The sequence below is a fragment of the Giraffa tippelskirchi genome, chromosome 6 (assembly GCF_054371585.1).
Source record: "Giraffa tippelskirchi isolate mGirTip1 chromosome 6, T2T-mGirTip1v1.2.pri, whole genome shotgun sequence".
NCBI lineage: Eukaryota > Metazoa > Chordata > Mammalia > Artiodactyla > Giraffidae > Giraffa > Giraffa tippelskirchi.
Window position 1 is genome coordinate 67,948,125 of NC_137280.1, and position 15,971 is coordinate 67,964,095.

General features: G+C 49.7%; 1 protein-coding gene and 1 long non-coding RNA gene across 4 annotated transcripts in view; one reads left to right on the top strand and one right to left on the bottom strand.

Moving 5' to 3' along the window:
- The window catches only part of KCNQ3 (potassium voltage-gated channel subfamily Q member 3), a 294,819-nt gene that overhangs the window by 27,471 nt on the left and 251,377 nt on the right, over nt 1-15,971 (bottom strand). For all 3 annotated transcript variants that reach the window (XM_081501155.1, XM_081501158.1, XM_081501156.1), the window contains 5 exons: nt 10,734-10,906; nt 5,225-5,380; nt 3,864-3,974; nt 1,890-1,985; nt 29-123 (listed from right to left, as the gene is read on the bottom strand). In XM_081501155.1, the coding sequence (XP_081357281.1) occupies nt 29-123; nt 1,890-1,985; nt 3,864-3,974; nt 5,225-5,380; nt 10,734-10,906 (631 nt within the window). The remainder of the gene's footprint in view (nt 1-28; nt 124-1,889; nt 1,986-3,863; nt 3,975-5,224; nt 5,381-10,733; nt 10,907-15,971) is intronic.
- Nucleotides 10,890-14,369, top strand: LOC145510329 (uncharacterized). Its single transcript, XR_014056970.1, has 2 exons — nt 10,890-13,870; nt 14,256-14,369. It is a non-coding gene; the product is annotated as an uncharacterized LOC145510329 (long non-coding RNA).

A 15,971-nucleotide genomic window follows, 5' to 3' on the forward strand; every position in this document is an offset into this window, starting at 1 on the left:
CTGAGCGCTCAGCTGAGTGGCCACTTGCCTGAAGAACGGAAAAGAGACGACTGATTCATAGAACCTCCACGTCGCCACGAGATCAATCCTGTTGGGGTTGGTAGCATAGTACCTCCAGGCGGCCTGGGTGGGGAGGAGAGACGAGGGGTGGGAATGAGCTGGTGTCAAGCAGAAGGTTCACACAGAATCCCACAGCATTGAAACAGTAAGCCCTAGACATCTAAGTGTTCAGTGTGCACTGAGGTCATACCCAGAGGAGCCTGGGTACCTCCTCTGGGAAGAAAAACCTCCTTGACCTTATCATCTCAGATGGAGAAAACCGACATAGTAAGGGGTAGGGTGGAGAAGTGAACTACCGTGGAGAGGGGAATCTGGGTCTAAGGGCCCTGAAAGGAGCAGGGATTCCTCTTGCTGCACGATTCCTTGAGATTTCTCAAGGAGGTAGGGAGACAAAAAGTCTTTTGTGCCACTTCTGGGTGCAAACGACAGTCTGGCAGGTGAGGTTTTGATTCTAACACACTAGAATTTCTGTATATTGTGATGGTTTGGGGGTTGGGGAGGATAACAGGGCAGACTCTTAGAGACCAGAACTGACTTAGAAACCACAAGGTGCAAGATAACACCGTGCACCATCCTGTATCAGCCCCACAGGGACACTCACTACAACTGGATGCAATTTCATGAGTGAGAGGTCATGCAGACGGTCCGTCCCAGGCAGAGCCAGAACACTCTACCTTCCTATTGTCTCTGCTCCCGACAGCCCATAAAACCATGAAGGAGAAGAGGGAACACTGCCCTTCCCACCAATCTCTCACTATTGTCCCCAACTCCCAGCCCAGGGTGGGCGGAGTGAGAGGGAGGAACAGCTGGCAGGAGACCAGCACCCACTGCTGCATGATTGTCTACTGGGTGGGATAAACGGTGAATTGGTCGATATTTTGCACCCGTGGGCATCTCTCCATCTCTGGACTTATGAGCTCTCTGTCATGAGCAGATGTAAGGGCCCACATCTCCTTGCAGCTGGTTAGCTATGCACCTGTGCTCTAGGCTGACTCTTCCTTGTGAGCTCCCAATTCAAGACTGGTGAGAAGTAGAAGGAGAGAAAACCTAGTGTGGACCCAAGTCCAAGCCAAGTTCCCCACTCCATCGGGGTAAGACAGCGGATGGGTGGGCTCCTGTCTGAGTCCTGTGTCTAGTTTTTGACTGGCTTAGAACTTGGACGGGAGAGTGATGGGATGGTCGCTTTCAGGAAACACAGTGACTGGTCATAGAGATAAACCATAGCAACCCCCAGAGTTGTGGCAAGCAGGCTTGGTCCTGGGTCCATCCCAGGTCATGGCATGCCCACTCCTGTAGAAGCATACGGATGTGCGTGCACGCGCGCGCGCACACACACACACACACAGACACACATAAACACACACAGACACACACACAGACACAGACACACACACATAAACACACACAGACATACACAGACACACACACACATAAACACACACAGACACAGACATACACACACAAACACAGACACACGCAGACACACACACAGACACACACACACACACATAAACACACACAGACACACACACACAAACACATACACAGGCACACAGATACAGACACACACACACATAAACACACACAGACACACACACACATAAACACACACACAGACACACGCACAGATACAGACACACACACATACACACAGACACAGACACACAGACACAGACACACACACAGACACATAAACACACACACATAAATACACACAGACACACACACACATAAACACACACACAGACACACACACACACACACACACAGACACACACACACATGCACAGATGTGTGGCCCCATCCAGCTCAGCCCCAGGCAGACAGACCTGGATGAGCTCAGCAGCGGGCTTCCTCCTTTTCTCAAAGTGCTTCTGACGGTGCTGCTCCTGCACCTTGAGCGCCAGCCCGGACCCCAGGATGCCCTGAGGGGAGAGGGCAGGCCCTGAGGTCAGCTCCCCCAAGACGCTCCTGGAGCCCCACCCCGACTCTCAGGCCCCAGTGATGACACTGAGCTAAGGGGAGAATAAAAGATCCCTTCTTTGTCTTCCAGGGAGCAGAGGCCCGGTTAAGTGGGGCCTTGAAGTCAGGGTTCAATTCCGGACTCTGCCACTTCCAGCAGTGAGACCCTGGCCAGCCTCTTGTCTGCTGCATCTCAGTTTCTTCCACAGGGAAGTCAGATAGCAGCATCCACCTCACAATTCTGTGAGGAAGAAACGAGATAGCGTAACAGGGACTGCCTAGTAAGGAGTAGGAGGCGCAATAGATTCCCAGTTAATATTAATGGAATTTAGAAAGTATTTCAGTCACTTGAATTGTCACGTGAGACTTTTACTCTGGCTGGCATTTCTCCGAATTGTGATCTTCTAGGTCAAACTCTCACATGGATTACATGGCGGAGGTGGGGGTGGGGTGGGGGGCAGGCACACCCCTTTCAAGTTGAGAGAGAATTTAGAGACCATGTCCCACTCTCATAGCCCCTCATCTTTTATAGATGGAGAAACTGAGTCAGGAAGGTCATCTTCCCAAGGTCAAACAGCTTAGGAAAAAACACTGGACAGCTGCGATGGACGAAGAGCCTCAGTATCAAAAGGAAGGGAGGTGAAGGGCGGGGAAGAGGGGTTGTTACACTGAAAGGTTCTTTCCAAGCTTTGTGATTAAGAGCCACGCTTGCAAGGAGCAGACCTTGTAGACCCTGGCTCTACAACCCAATAGCCCTGTGACTATGGAAACTTAACTAACCCAAGGAAGCCTCAGTTTCCTCATCTGGAAAATGGAGAGAAATGCACACCAAACTCCAAATGTTTTACAAAGATTAAATGAGACAGTGTAGGGAAAGCACGTGGCATGAATCTAGTAAACAGTAAGTTCAACGATGCTGTATATTATTATTGCTGTTACGACACCGATGGGCACTGGGCTTTGGGGAACTTACTCTACTAGGGATCAAGAATTTGAGGGAAATGCATTTTTTACATAAACCAGAAGATGACAGGGCAGAGAAGGGAACTCACAAATATAAAGGACCCGCTATGTACATGGAATATGGAGGTGAAATACATAATCTCAGCCCCCAAGGGGTTCACAGTCTCCCGGGGAAGCAGATTTGGAATCTGCAATCCCAGGTGGGCTCAGAAATGCCTTTACAGAGTGACACCCAGAGGAGGGAGTGATGAACTCAGCCTAAAGAAGGCAGCATTGAACTGAGTCTGGAGGATAAACAACAAGTCCTACTGTATAGCATAGGGAACTATATTCAATATCCTGTGATAAACCAGAGTAGAAAAGAATATTTTAAAAAAGAATATGAGCTCAGCTCAGTACTCTGTGATGACCTAGAAGGGTGCAGTGGGAGGGAGATGGGAGGGAGGTCCCAGAAGGAAGGGATATATGTAAACATATGGCTGATTCACTTAGCTGTATAGCAGAAAGTAATGCAACATTGTAAAGCAACTATACCCCAATTTTTTAAAAAAAGAATGCCTATATGTAGATGTGTCACTTTGCTGTACAGCAGATGTTCACAACATTGTAAGTCAACTATAGTTCAATACATTTTTTTTTAAAAATAGAAACTGAGTCTTGAAAGAGGAGTAGGTATTTGGGGGGGATTGCTTCTGGCAAAGAGAGCCCCACAGCCTGTGGCAGAGAGATAGGAAAGCATGACACGGGGACAGCTATTGAGTTGATGGGGCTGGAAATCAGGATATGAGAAGGTGGAAGATGAGGCTGGACAGCTGAGTTGGGGCCAGGCAGTGGCAGATCTTGCCCATCACCCAAGGGAGAACAGTGAGGGCACTCACAGCTGGCAGGGCAAAAAAGGAGACGCCGATTAAGGAAAAGGTGGCTGCGATTAGACGGCCTTCCCACGTTTTGGGCGTCTTGTCTCCGTAGCCAATGGTGGCCAGTGTAATCTGAAAAGAGAAGAGTTCAGACACGGGGCTTTCCAGGAGGAGGAAGTCAGTGATGTATCAGCTGAGCTTTACCCATAAGCCTTTGTACAGACTGGGGCACTGTCCTGTTTAGACTAAGACTCCTGTGGGAGAGAAGGTACCGAAGACCAGCGATCTTATATAGGAACCTTGAGACCACATCTGTTTCTAAGCTAGGGATTTCTTCCCTATAGTCAATCAGTCAACAGTATTTCAAAAATTGCAAACGTGTGTATGTGCATATATATTCATGTGTATGTTTGCAAATCCGAGATTTTGTGTATAGCCATGATTCTGAATGTATGTGCTCTTGTGCACGTATTTGTATGTATTGTGTGTATAGGTGTGCATGTCTAATGTCTGGGCCTGTGTCTATCCAGGCATATGTTGAATATTCCTCTGTGCATTTATTTACACTTGTAGGCTATCAGCACATGTGTACTTATGAACTTGGAAGGCGGACTACTGGAGTAGTTAAGAGTGTGGCCTCTGGAATCCAAATGCCTGAGTTCAAATCCCAGGTTAAGCACTAACTTGGCTCAGAGATCTTTGAATTAGTGACTCAACTTCTTCAAGCCTCAGGTTCTCCATTTTGAAAAAGTGAAAGTGTTAGTTACTCAGCCGTGCCCAACTCTTTGCGACCCAAAGACTGTACCCCACCAGGCTTCTCTGTCCATGGACTTCTCCAAGCAAGAATACTGGAGTGGGTAGCCATTCCCTTCTCCAGGGGATTTTCCCAACCCAGGGATAGAACCCATGTCTCCTGCACTGCAGGCGGATTATTTACTGTCTGAACCACCAGGGAGCTAATAATAGGAGTTATTTGCACTTATAATGTGTTTATAAATGTAAAGTGCTTAAACAATGCTTTAATACCACATGCCCGATGGGGGTAGGGCCATGTGTCTGTAGGTGTGCTTGAGGGTCTGGGTATACACATCTGCATCTGCCACTAAGTCTGCACAGCACAGCCTAGCTAATGACAGGTAAGGTCCCTGAGTGACCGTGGGACGAGACTGATCAGAGCCCTGACTTCTAGGGAAAAGCCCCGCTTCCAAGGGCCCACCCTGCAGGGGGCGTCTCCCAGGGGGAGGTTCCTAAACAGAGGCGCTCTCCTCTCCCCTGTGCTGAAGAACGCAGCTGCCCAACCCTGCACACCCACATCATGCCCTCCATGTCCTTCCTTCCCTCCAGCCGACCCCCATGGGGCAGCCTTCAAGGTGGTAACTCACCAGGCCCCACCACAGGGCATCTGCGTAGGTCTCAAATTCCTCTTTCATCTCTTCTCCTTGGGCATCCACCTCCGGCACATCTTTCTCAACCAGGTAGACGAGAAATGAAGAAAGGATGAGCGTCAGGAACCCGATGTACCAGGCAGTGATGAGCTCCTGGGACAGCAAGCAGTGGACAGGGAAGGGGTCACTGGGTGGAGGCCGGGAGGAGGTTTCAGGCAGACACACTGGAGCTGGAGTCCAGGTTTACCAGCTCTGGGACATGGGCAAGTTACTTACCTTCTCTGATCCTCACCTCCCATCACTGGAAGATGGGGTCAATACTGTGGTCATTGTTTTCATCATTAACAGAATGAGGGGATGGCTCTAGAAGGAGAGGAAGAGCTCTGTGGTCACCGTATCACAGCTCAAGAGGCTTCATGGGGAGGCAAGAAGGCAGAAGGGATGGGCCACTGCCTCGGAGACAAGGCTTGGGACTCAGGAGACCCTATTCTATGCAGGATTGCGCAGAACATCGATAAAGCCCTTTCCACTGGGAAAGTGACAGACAGCGAGGGGGAATTATCCTGGCCGAGGGGACAGAGCTGTGGATGGGGACCCAGCCACTAACTGTGTGACTCTGGGCAGATGACCTCTCCTCCCCAGCCTCAGTTTTTTCATTTTTAAAATGAAGGGACACAGAGTTTCAAAAAGTGCCACAGATACTTCAAATGCAGATAGGTGTTGTTTATATGAAGTAATCACATACTGATTTAAACCATATTAGCATAAATTAGACATAAAACCATTATTTCGTGGGTATGATCGCATGATAGACTGGGATATCCTTGAAAACAAGAGAGAGCTGACTTAAAGGAAAAATGTTAAGGGTGGTAACGGTAAGGGTGGTACAGAGACATGGTAAAGATGGACACATCACTGAATTTTCAAACACCCTGACCATGACAGTCCCTGAGCCATTTCCTATGTCTCTCATTCTATTCCAACTCCAAGGGTTACCCTGGTAGGTTGGGCAGAAGAAAGTCAAGGTCGTGGGCAAACACAGTCTGGAGATTAGGCTTGACATTCCTGCTAAGTCATCACGGAGAATGAAGCCATTCATATTGATAGAGTTCATCTATGCGACTGTCCTCAGCCAATCAGCTGGCCTTCTGGGTCCATCACATCTCGCTGACACGGCTGCTTCCAGCATCCCTCTGGGCCTTTGCTCACATTGGTCCTCTGTCCTCCCGGCCCCTCCCCGGGGGACCAACCAGAGAGCACTGGGAGCACTAAGACTAGTGTCATCTCCATTATGAGAGCTTTCTGGATATCTGCTCCCCCCAACTAGAGCGAGCTTTCATTTCTAGCTTTTTTTTCCCTTCTACGTCTTCACCATTTTCTAAACAGATGTTAAATCTCTATTATGCTCATTCACTTATAGGTCTGACCTTTGCCACAGCACCACGTGCCCAGTGCACTCGTGTGAGTTCACAGCAGACAGAGGTTAGCAGAGATGCTGCAGGCAATCCAGCAGCCCTTCCCCTCCGTGAGTGTCCACTCCACTGGGGTTTGAGAAGGAAAAGATGAAGTGGATGGTCCTTCCCCAGTCACGAACCTTTCACCCTGTTGAGTGTGATTCCAGTGTGACTATGTTCTTTCATACTCTCCGGCCTCCAAATGCTGAACCAGAGAAACAGCTGTCCATGTGCGTATGGAAGCCTCGGCTGTGCGGGATGAAGAGCTGGCACAGTGGTCACTGGGCAGGGAAATGAGGCCCCACTCTGTGCCTTGCAGTCATTTCAAAGGCCAGTCAAGGTAATCCTGACCTGATGCAACAGTCGCCAGCCGCTCTGTGGCAGTGGCTGCTCCCCGACGTCCACAGGCTCCTGCACATGCCCGAGTTCCCCGGCAGGCAAGTGGCAGCTGAGGGTCTGGGGTCCAGCCTGTGGGAGTGATGGGAGCTACTTCCTGCATTAAGTCCATTCTAGAGGATGCTCGCAGGCCCGCTTCCCTTGCCTTGGTGACTCAAGGCTCATTTCCAAGACAAACCAGGGCCACTCGACCCACATCAGACACTGTGTGAATGAGAAGACGCCCACATTTTTGTGCTAAGGCACAGAGACTCCAGGGCTTATTTGTTCTGGAAGCAGAGTCTGGCCGATCCCAACTTTAGTAAGAGCATTAAAGTCCTACCCTGTGTGGGCCTCTCACTCTTCATCTCTGAGTTTCCAGGAGAGTCAAGCATGGAACTTGGCCCAGAGAACACATTTTTTAGAATGAATGAATGAAAAAATGAATTGGTGTTTGTTCACCAGGTTCAGAGAAGGAACAGGTCTAGGTTACTGCAGTTAGTAAATGCTGGACTCAAATCGAGGCAAGCACTTATACTTTCTGAACACACTGCCTGCCCTGGAAGTGAAGGCCAGCCCTGCAGCCACTCTGGAGCTCAGGGACAGTGAAAGGCTGAGGGCTCATCCAGTGGGGACTGCTGGGGGGGGAGATGAGGTACAGAGCTGGCCAAGCAGTTGCTCTGTCTGCCTTCAGTCTCCTACTGCAGACTTGTGATTCTGTCCTGAAGTTCCACCCCCTCAGCCGCAGTTGTGGGGTCCAGCGGTGGCATGGACCATCTTTTCGCAGGAATTACATGGCAAACATCCAACTGTCATATATTCTAATCTGAGGGAACATAGGACAAGCACCTTATCCATCCATTTTTAGTCCTGATTTTCACCAGAGCCGTGAATCAGCTCAGCTGCATGAATACAAGCTTAGGTGTTGCTAACGTGTCCTCTGATATAAGAGAAAATAGGGACTTCCCTGGTGGTCTAGTGATTGAGACTCTGCGCTTCCAATGCTGGGGCCATGTGTTGGATTCCTGGTTGGGGAGCTAGGGTCCCATATACCATGAGGCATGGCCAAATAGTAATAATAATAATAAAACAATAAAATAGGTCAGGTGAAGAAAGAACTGAAAAAAGAACTCTGAGCCTGTGGCCAAAAGTGGAGCAGACAGGGAATAAAACATGTATGGGAAGAAATTGTGTTTTCAGATGTGAGACTCTAAGTGCTTTAAATTCGTATTTTATTTTCTTTCTGTATTTATTTGTACTGTTTGGAATAATATATGCTACCACTAATGAGCACTAATTATTCACCAGGTACTTACACGTACCTTGGTTCATGTGAGCAGCAAGAAGTATTCACATTTTAACCACTGAGGAACTCTCATGAAAAGAGAGCAGCATTCTTAAAGTCTTACGGCTCGAAGGTGGCAGAGCTGAAATTTGCACCGAGCTGCTGTCTGACTCTTCAGCTTCTATTCATTGTGCTATGAGATGCAGACATATCTGTGTGTGTACCTGAACTGGAGGAATCCAGGAGCTTTGCAGGGGCATTCTGGGCTTGCCCAGGTTGGGTAGCAGGTTCTGTTAAGACTTATTAGGAAAACTCTGAGCTCTTCAATGGCAACTCGGCCTGGGCTCCCTGCTTTTGGTGTAGTACCCCAGAAGCAAAGCCTGAGACAGAGATTTAGGAGCATGTGAGGGCTTCCCTGGTGGCTCAGATGGTAAAGAATCCACCTGCAAGGAGATGCAGGTTCGATCCCTGGGTTAGGAAGATTCCTTGGAGAAGGAAATGGCAACCCACTCCAGTGTTCTTGTCTGGAGAATCCCATGGACAGAGGAGTCTGGCAGGCTACAGTCCAAGAGGTCACAAAAGAGTCAGACATGAGTGAGTGACTAAACAACAGCCATGATGACTGAGGGAGGGTCTTGGGACAGAGGGAATGAGAGAAGCGGACAGGGCGGAAGAAAGAGCTCAGCAAGGGTGTGCTCCGTGCTGGAGCCTCCCTCAGCCTGATTCCACGGGAAGCTCTGGAGCGTGAGCTGCCCCACAGGGCTGGTCCTGACACAAGACAGGTCCTTATGTCAGTGAGTGAGTCTGTGGGCCTCCCTGATGGGGGAGGAGGAAGCTGAGAACAATATAAGCTCCAGGGCCGGGCAGCTCTCCTGTGCTTCTCCCCGGAAGGGACAGATGGGAACATTAGCAGCCAACTCTCAGAGCAGTTAAAGGGCTAAGCACGTCCTCCCAGGAACGGGGGCTGTTCCAGGTGCCAACCATGTACCCTGTACCCACCAAGGCTGGCACAAGAAGATGCTCTCTTTGCGATGAAGGCAGCTTTCACTTTATCCCCTAAAGCAGGGGTCCCCAACCTCCAGGATCTAATGCCTAATGATCTGAGGTGGAGCTGATGATTTAATAATAATAGAAATAAAGCGTAGGACAAATAGTAATGCACTTGAATCCTCCCAAAACCACCCCCACCTCCAGCCTGCAGAAAAACGATCTTCCACAAAACTGGTCCCTGGTGCCAAAAAAGCTGAAGACTGCTGCTCTAAGGAACACACATCTCAGGAGCCCTTTGCTCTGATTTCTCCTGAACTGGCCTCTGAGTGTTTGTTTTTTTCTCTTCTGCCACTCAGAGGTTTCCCTTCATTTCTCCAGGGTCCAGCCAAGGCAGGGATATTGAAACAAAGTGGTACCAAAGGTTTGGCCCAACCATAGGAGAGAAACAGAGAGCGTGACAGCTCCACATACAGGGGCCTCTCCCTAGGTTTCCACTCTTGCTTAAGCACATGGAAGTCTGGGCCAAGCCCCCCTTGGTCTTAGCTTCTCATCTGCCTTATAGAGGCAAGAGCCACCATGACCGGTAGCAAGCCACTGAACATGGGCTCTGAAGCCAGACAGCCTGGGCAGCTCACTTCCTCTTTCGGTATCCGCTTTCTTATCCCTGAACTGGGGTATCCCTGAACAGTGCTGATCCTGGGACAGCTAATCTGTATCAAACACCAAGTTCAGGCACTGTGTTCTGGCTACATAGTAACAATAGCAACTGAGCCGCCATGTCTATGAGCTGAGTGTATTCTAAGTCTTTTCACTCTATGAGGTGAGTGCATTATCATTCCTGTTTTATAAACGCAGGAGAGAAGACCCAGAGGAGTTACAGTGTGTGTCAGTTGCTCAGTCGTGTCCGACTCTTTGTGACCCCATGGACTGTAGCCCGCCAGGTTCCTCTGTCCATGGAATTCTCCAGGCAAGAATACTGGAGTGGGTTGCCATTTTCCTTCTCCAGGGGATCTTCCCAACTCAGGAATCGAACCTGGATCTCCTGCACTGCAGGCAGATTCTTTACCATCTGAGCCACCAGGGAAGCCTAAAGGGGTTACAGGAAGTCTCCAGAATCACACCAACCTGCCTGGGTGACTCTGGAACCTTTCCCTTCCACCCCACACTGTTTTGCATTAGAGGCACCGGCATTATCATCCCTGTGTTTGGAAAGAGGAAAACTGCGGTCAAAGAGGGTTGAATGATGTGGCCAGTGTTGTTTGCATCTGGTCTACCTGTGCCTGCATGCTCCACCTCCCCACCACCATCAGTGGTGGCAGGACACCGTCCGGGAGGGGATGCCGTGGACTGGATGTGGGTAGGAAGGAAGCCGGTGGTCCGGCGGCTTCTCAGCGGCACTTACTTTGCTGTGGGCGCAGATGGCTGAGCCCAGGAGCTTCCAGGTGCCGCCCCTTCGGTCCATTCGCAGCATCCGAAGGATCTGCAGGAAGCGCAGGCTCCGCAGGGACGTGGCCAGGACGTTGCCCTGGTTTCCCACGGCAACCACCGGCACGGATGCGATCAGCACGAAGATGTCTGTAAAGAGGGCGGAGGGTGGTAGGGGAGAGGGGGAAGGAGGTCAGGCCAGGGCGCGGGAGCCGTCACGGGCACTGTTGGCCACAGACAAGCAGGTGCCGTGTTAAACCCTGACACTGAACGCGCGGGATACGTGTTCTTCTAATACGACAAAGGAAACAGGAGCTCTGAGAGTGAACCCCTTTCCAGGGCCGTGCAGCCGGATGTGGCCGAGTTGGGATTGGATGCAGGACGCCTGGGCTCACACCACATCCCAGGGAAGTGATGCTCTGAGACCCTCCGGGGAGGTCCTTGGGGGTCCATCTCTGGCCGAGAGGGGATCAGGGCTGCCCAGGTGGAGGAGGGGAGGTCTGAAGCTCAGATGCTGTTTGACTGTGGGTTTCCCCTTCCCTGGTGGCTGAGACGGTAAAGCGTCTGCCTGCAATGCCAGAGACGTGTGTTCGATCCCTGGGTTGGGAAGATCCCCTGGAGGAGGGCATGGCAACTCACTCCAGTATTCCTGCCAGAAGAATCCCATGGACAGAGGAGCCTGGTAGGCTACAGTCCATGGGGTCGCAAAGAGTTGGACACGACTGAGAGACTTCACTTCACTTTTACTTTCCAGTGCAAGCAAACCCTGAGAGGGACGTGGCTGTGGGTGACTGAAAGGGAGATGAACTCAGGGAGCAGAAGGGAGGAGAGAGGGAGGCAGGGGAAAGGCCAGGGCAGGGGTCTTGTGGGGGCTGCTGTTGCTGGAACCTCAGAGCTGTAGGCGGAACACCTCCCACCATCATCCCTCTGAAAGATGGGAAGCTGGGGTCTCTGTCCACAGGCTCCTGCCCCCTGCTGGCCGAGGGGGTCATCAACATTCCCACACTTGTGAGCTGCACTGCCCAGGGACCTCCCTGTTTCAGAGAAGGCCCTGGAGTAGGGTGCAGGAAAGCATGGGACCCGCCCCAGAAATGGGTGGCTGCTGTCAGGAGGTGACCCAGAAATGTCCACCGGAGCTGCAAGCAGAGGCCAAGGGGGTGAGGCAGTTCTCAAAGGGCCAAGCTGGCTCCTGAAGTTAAACGGTCAAAGATGGAAGGAAGAGGGCCCTGGTCTCTTTCTCATTCCCTTCAATGCTCCTCCCCCCAACTCTAGGCTCTGTTATGTCCCCACTGCACTGCAGGGGACTAGCAAGCACAAAGGATCCCATGATCCAATAAATTAGAAAAAAAATCAATTAAACAGGTTTTACTACTGTAGGACTTCTTAGGGCCTTTAATATACTAATATGTCTTGTGGCTCTCAATTTTACCAATGAAGTCCAGCCTTTCTCAAAAGATTTCAACCACAGAACTGTTTAGTTCGTTGGTTTGTTTTTGCAAGGGCATCAGGTAACAAGGAAGACACTTGAAGGAATGTTTATCCAACCAAGCTTCTGATAACCCTCTGTGACCCGGCCCTAGGGAACCTTCTAGAAGCACATGTGGTTTTCTGGGTTCACAGTGCTCTCTCACATCTCCATACTTTTGTTTGTGCTGGCTACCCTGCTCGAGTTAGGCTCCTTAATCCACACCAAGTATGTCTGCCCAAAGAAGCTGGCATCCTTTCTACCATGTCAAAGTGTCTCCCAGATGTGCCTAAACTCTGGGAAAAACTAGGGGTCAGACATCTGGATACCAGTATGTCTATATCCTTGGCCAGGCTTCTCTGTCTAGCTGTGCAAAGATATCCATTTCTCAGGTTTGCAGAAAATAAAACAAAACCTAGACACAGGGTAAATGTGACATAAGTCTATGACACTCTGACCCTAGGACAGCAAATTTCAGCCCAGACAGACTCATCCACACATGGCGTGGCAGGGTCTGAGGCTGTTTCGGATAAGGAGGACATGATACACGTGCACAGGATAACCAGCCTCTGGTCAAACAGAGGAAAGCAACTCTTCCCATGAGGGCCATGTTACGGGAGAAGTTAGACGAGCAGAAGAGAAAGTACAGCAATATCAGGAAAGAAGCCAGCCAGGTTGGTGGAGGCTGAGGGCCAGTCTCATCTCTCCAGAAGGGACAGGAGGGGAACAAAAGCTGGAGCTCTCTTACGATCCTAGAATCGTGAGACTGTTCCCCGGGAAACACTCCTGTTCTGATGGGGCCTGGGCTCCATATACTAGGACATCCTTTAAGTTGGCAGGAACCTCTGAATTTGGGCATCGTCAATCTCAAAGTCACCTCCCCCACGCCCTGCCAACACACACACACACACAAAGACTTCTGGTCAGCACTGGATAGGTCACCCCAAAGATGAAAAAGAAGTCAGCTTAACACATTATTGACCTGCTGCTGCTGCTGCTAAGTCGCTTCAGTCGTGTCCGACTCTGTGCGACCCCATAGACGGCAGCCCACCAGGCTCCGCCGTCCCTGGGATTCTCCAGGCAAGAATACTGGAGTGGGTTGCCGTTTCCTTCTCCGTTATTGACCAGAGACGTATTAATACCTCTTTTTTTACCTGAACATTATTGATCAGAGATGTCATCAATATGCTTTTAGAGAGTGATACAATTAACATCACTGTGTGAAGTTGTTAGAGCTTAAAATTGATCAAGGGTTCATTATACAATTTATATTGTCATTATCATTCACATTTTGCTCCGTTAGGTTTTTGTTCCAACACTGTGTATATTATAAATGCAAATTTATTACCATAACATTTTCAAAAATGATGCATTGTGAAGTTTTGGGTGAAGAATTTTTTGGTGAATTTTATGCAGGCATTTTCTCTGAGCAACATATATACCAGTGTCTCAGAAGATGAGAGTTCTTCAGAATATAGCTCTGATTCAGATGATGTGAATAGTAGACCAACAAAAAGACAAGAAAACCTCAGTGACTGATTCTGATACAGAAAGTGAAAATGAAACTCACAGGGCTGGAGAACGCTCCTTTGCTGTTACACAAGAGTAAACTGAAGATAACATTTCATGAAAATTCACAGACTTTACAGGTGTGTCAAGTGTAACTATTGAGGATAATGACGCACAAAGTGTTAGTGAAATAACAGAATTAATTTTGGCTGGCCAGAATAAAAATCGCCAGCCACAGGCACTAGTTTCTGCAAAAATGCCCTGGTCGGTAATGAGTTAAGACGTGAAGGATAGACAAGGAAAGAGGAAGGCAAAGGAAAGTTGGGGGTTTTGAAAGACTGAATGTTTGTTTCCTTTCAAATTCATATATTGAGTCCTATCTCTCGGTGTGATGGTGTTGGGGGTGGGGCCTCTGGGAGGTGATTAGGTCATGGGGGCGGAGCCCTTATGAATGTGATTAGCGCCCTTAAGAAAGAAAGAGACTCCAGAGAGCTCCCTTGCCCCTTCTTCCTTGTGAGGACACAGCAAGAAGACAGTATCTATGAACCAGGAAGAGAACTCCAGAAAGACCCTGCTGGCACCCCAATCTCAGACTTTCAGCCTCCAGAACTGTGAGAAATAAATTTCTGTTATTTATAAGCTACTCTGTCTGTGGTATTCTGTTACAGTAGGGTGAACAGACTAAGACACAGGTAGACGGAAGGAGGACAGAGGAAGAGAGAAAAAAACGTGGAAAAAATTAAGTAACTGAAAAGTTCTCCAAAATTGCACGTGTGCATGCATGCATACACACACACACACCCGCTGCCTGCATTCAAAATTCTGAGCACTAGACAAAAACCTCAGATTTCCAGCCTCAGCAGCAGATGAAGAAGAAAAAGGGCTTCAGCTGACAGTGAGGGTGGTACTGTCCTCAGTGTAAGGCAACCTGCAAACCTGGCAACTTAGTCCCAGGTGATACGGAGGGAAACTGGCACCTAGGACAGAGCAAGGGTCTAGCTTTTCCTCCCTGGACTGGCCATTCATGCCAACAGGGCTGTATTCAGTCCTGGGGGTCAGTTTTCAAAAGGGCGGTGAGGAAGAAGCAGCAACTCAGAGCGGAGGGTCTGTTGTGCTAACAAGATGGCATGTAAGATGGAGTTGAAGCCACTAAGCACATTTTTCCTGGGGAAAGGAGACTCTGCTGGAGTGGAGAGGAGGGACAGAATGGCTGAACTCAAATATCTGAAGAGAGTCAGAGGAGTTAAGATGGAATGAATAACCTTGAGAGGTGGTGAGCACCCTGTGACTGGAGGTATGCAAGTATAATCCAGGGGACCACGTAAAGGCTGCTGTGAAAGGAACTGGAGCAGCAGACAGGAAGGCATGTTCAGTCAAATGCTCCTGAAGTTTCCTTCTAGCCCTGATATGCCATGATCCTCTAACTTTAACTATTTCTAGGAATTTGAAGCTCCAAGAGTCCTAAGCATCACAGCAGGCAGATTTCGTCCTGTCTCCGTATGAGTTTAGTAGGATCTTCAGATGGAAGCCAAGGGGTTCCCCCTAGGTGGGCTAGGGGTGGAGGTGGTTTCTATCCTGCACCAATAGGGGTGTGCGAGAGCTTCCACCATCTCTGCTATGAAAATGCATACATCCGGACGGAGGAGTATCCGTGATGCATCCCCAAAGCAACTTTTGGGTCAGGACACAGCAAAGTGGTGTTGCCCTCTCTCGGGAGAGCAAAGTGCTCGATTCTTGCAGACCTGGGTTTTAGGACGGAATCTGCTGCTTACTCCCTGTGTGACTGGAGAATGACTCAGAACCGTGAGCCTCAGTTTCCACCTCTGTAAAATACGCATCATGTGATCCTACAGAAGTAATTCTCAACCAGCAATGGTGTCACACCTTCTACCTCCACTGTAGCCAGCTGGAATGCACGGGCAATTGTGGCTTCACAGGGACTGGGGAGCTACCAGTCCAGGAGCTACACTTCAATATCCCACAATGGCTGGCACCTTTGCATTCCAAAGGCCGAGAGTACCCCTTACCCCCACCCCTGTGAAGAATCCTTGCCCTGTGGACTCATTCTAAAAAGAAGCCACAGGGGCAGGAATTCAGTACCTGCTGGAGGGTTGAAGGGAGCGTGAGAGGCGACGCTGGCCCTCACCACGTGCAGGGTTTCCCAGACAAATTGTGTCTGCTTAAAATTGCCTCCAAAAAACAACGCACCCAAAGAAGGGGCCGAGGAGCCCCTGGGCTCGG